Below are 971 nucleotides of genomic sequence, written 5' to 3' on the forward strand. Positions count from 1 at the left end.
ATATATATATATGTATATATATATATATATATCTCACATTTATCTAATTGTAGCGGGGCACTTAGGTTGCTTCCATGTCTTGGCTATTAAAAATAATGCTGATTCCATAGCCCTGAAACTAAGTCTGTGTGAGTGTGTGGGCCCTTTAAGAGGAACCTGGGTTTCTAGCAGCCTTCCATCTCGCCCAGATAAACGGAATCCCTGCTGATTTTCACACTGGATGTTATGGGGGCTCCTCTTCCCAGCACTGGTGCTCTGGGCTGGGGAGCCCAGGGTTGGGCTGGGACCCCTTGCTTCTCAGGGGGGTCCTCCACAGCTGAGATATCCCTCTTGCTTTGTAACCACCACACATGGGTGTGAGGCCAGCCTGTTTCATATCTGTGCCCTTCCTACACGGCTTCTTCCTTGTATCCTTAGTTATAGGACCTCTTTCCAGCTGGTCTTCAGATGTTTCTCCAGGTTGATTGTTCTATAATTTAGTTGTAATTTTGATGTGGTCATGAGAGGTGGTGGCCCTTTTTTCATGCCCCTCATCTCTGGAGACAGTTGACACCTGACTCTCCTTCAGTTGTCTAAATCCCACATCTGTAAGGTAATTTGGAAACAAGGACAGTTAAAATGAATAAATACATATCTGCAGTTTGGTCAGTAACACCCGAGTAACGATGTGAAATGAATGTTTGCAGAGTTATGAAAAGATTCACCTGGATTTCCTGAAGAGCGACCATCCTGCTGTGGCGCGCATGCGAGTGGATGCTGACAACGCCTACATTGGCGTCACCTACAAAAACGAGGAGGACAAGCTGAAGGACTGGGAGGGTGGCCTGGACGAGCAGAGGCTGAGTGCTGACAGCGGCTACATCATCCCTCTGCCTGACATCGACCCCATTCCTGAGGAGGAAGACCTGGGCAAGAGGAACAGACACAGGTAGATGTGGGTGTGGCCTCAGCTTCCAGCAGCGCTCCCCCTG

At 48.5% G+C, this 971-nt stretch overlaps 1 protein-coding gene across 3 annotated transcripts in view; it reads left to right on the forward strand.

The window, feature by feature from the left end:
• PDGFRA (platelet-derived growth factor receptor, alpha polypeptide) overlaps nt 1-971 on the forward strand; it is a 45,390-nt gene that overhangs the window by 35,732 nt on the left and 8,687 nt on the right. For all 3 annotated transcript variants that reach the window (XM_014548492.1, XM_005877156.2, XM_014548493.1), the window contains exon 22: nt 687-928. In XM_014548492.1, coding sequence (XP_014403978.1) covers nt 687-928 — 242 coding nt within the window. The remainder of the gene's footprint in view (nt 1-686; nt 929-971) is intronic.

Source organism: Myotis brandtii, unplaced genomic scaffold (assembly GCF_000412655.1).
Source record: "Myotis brandtii unplaced genomic scaffold, ASM41265v1 scaffold51, whole genome shotgun sequence".
NCBI classification, from domain to species: Eukaryota; Metazoa; Chordata; class Mammalia; order Chiroptera; family Vespertilionidae; genus Myotis; species Myotis brandtii.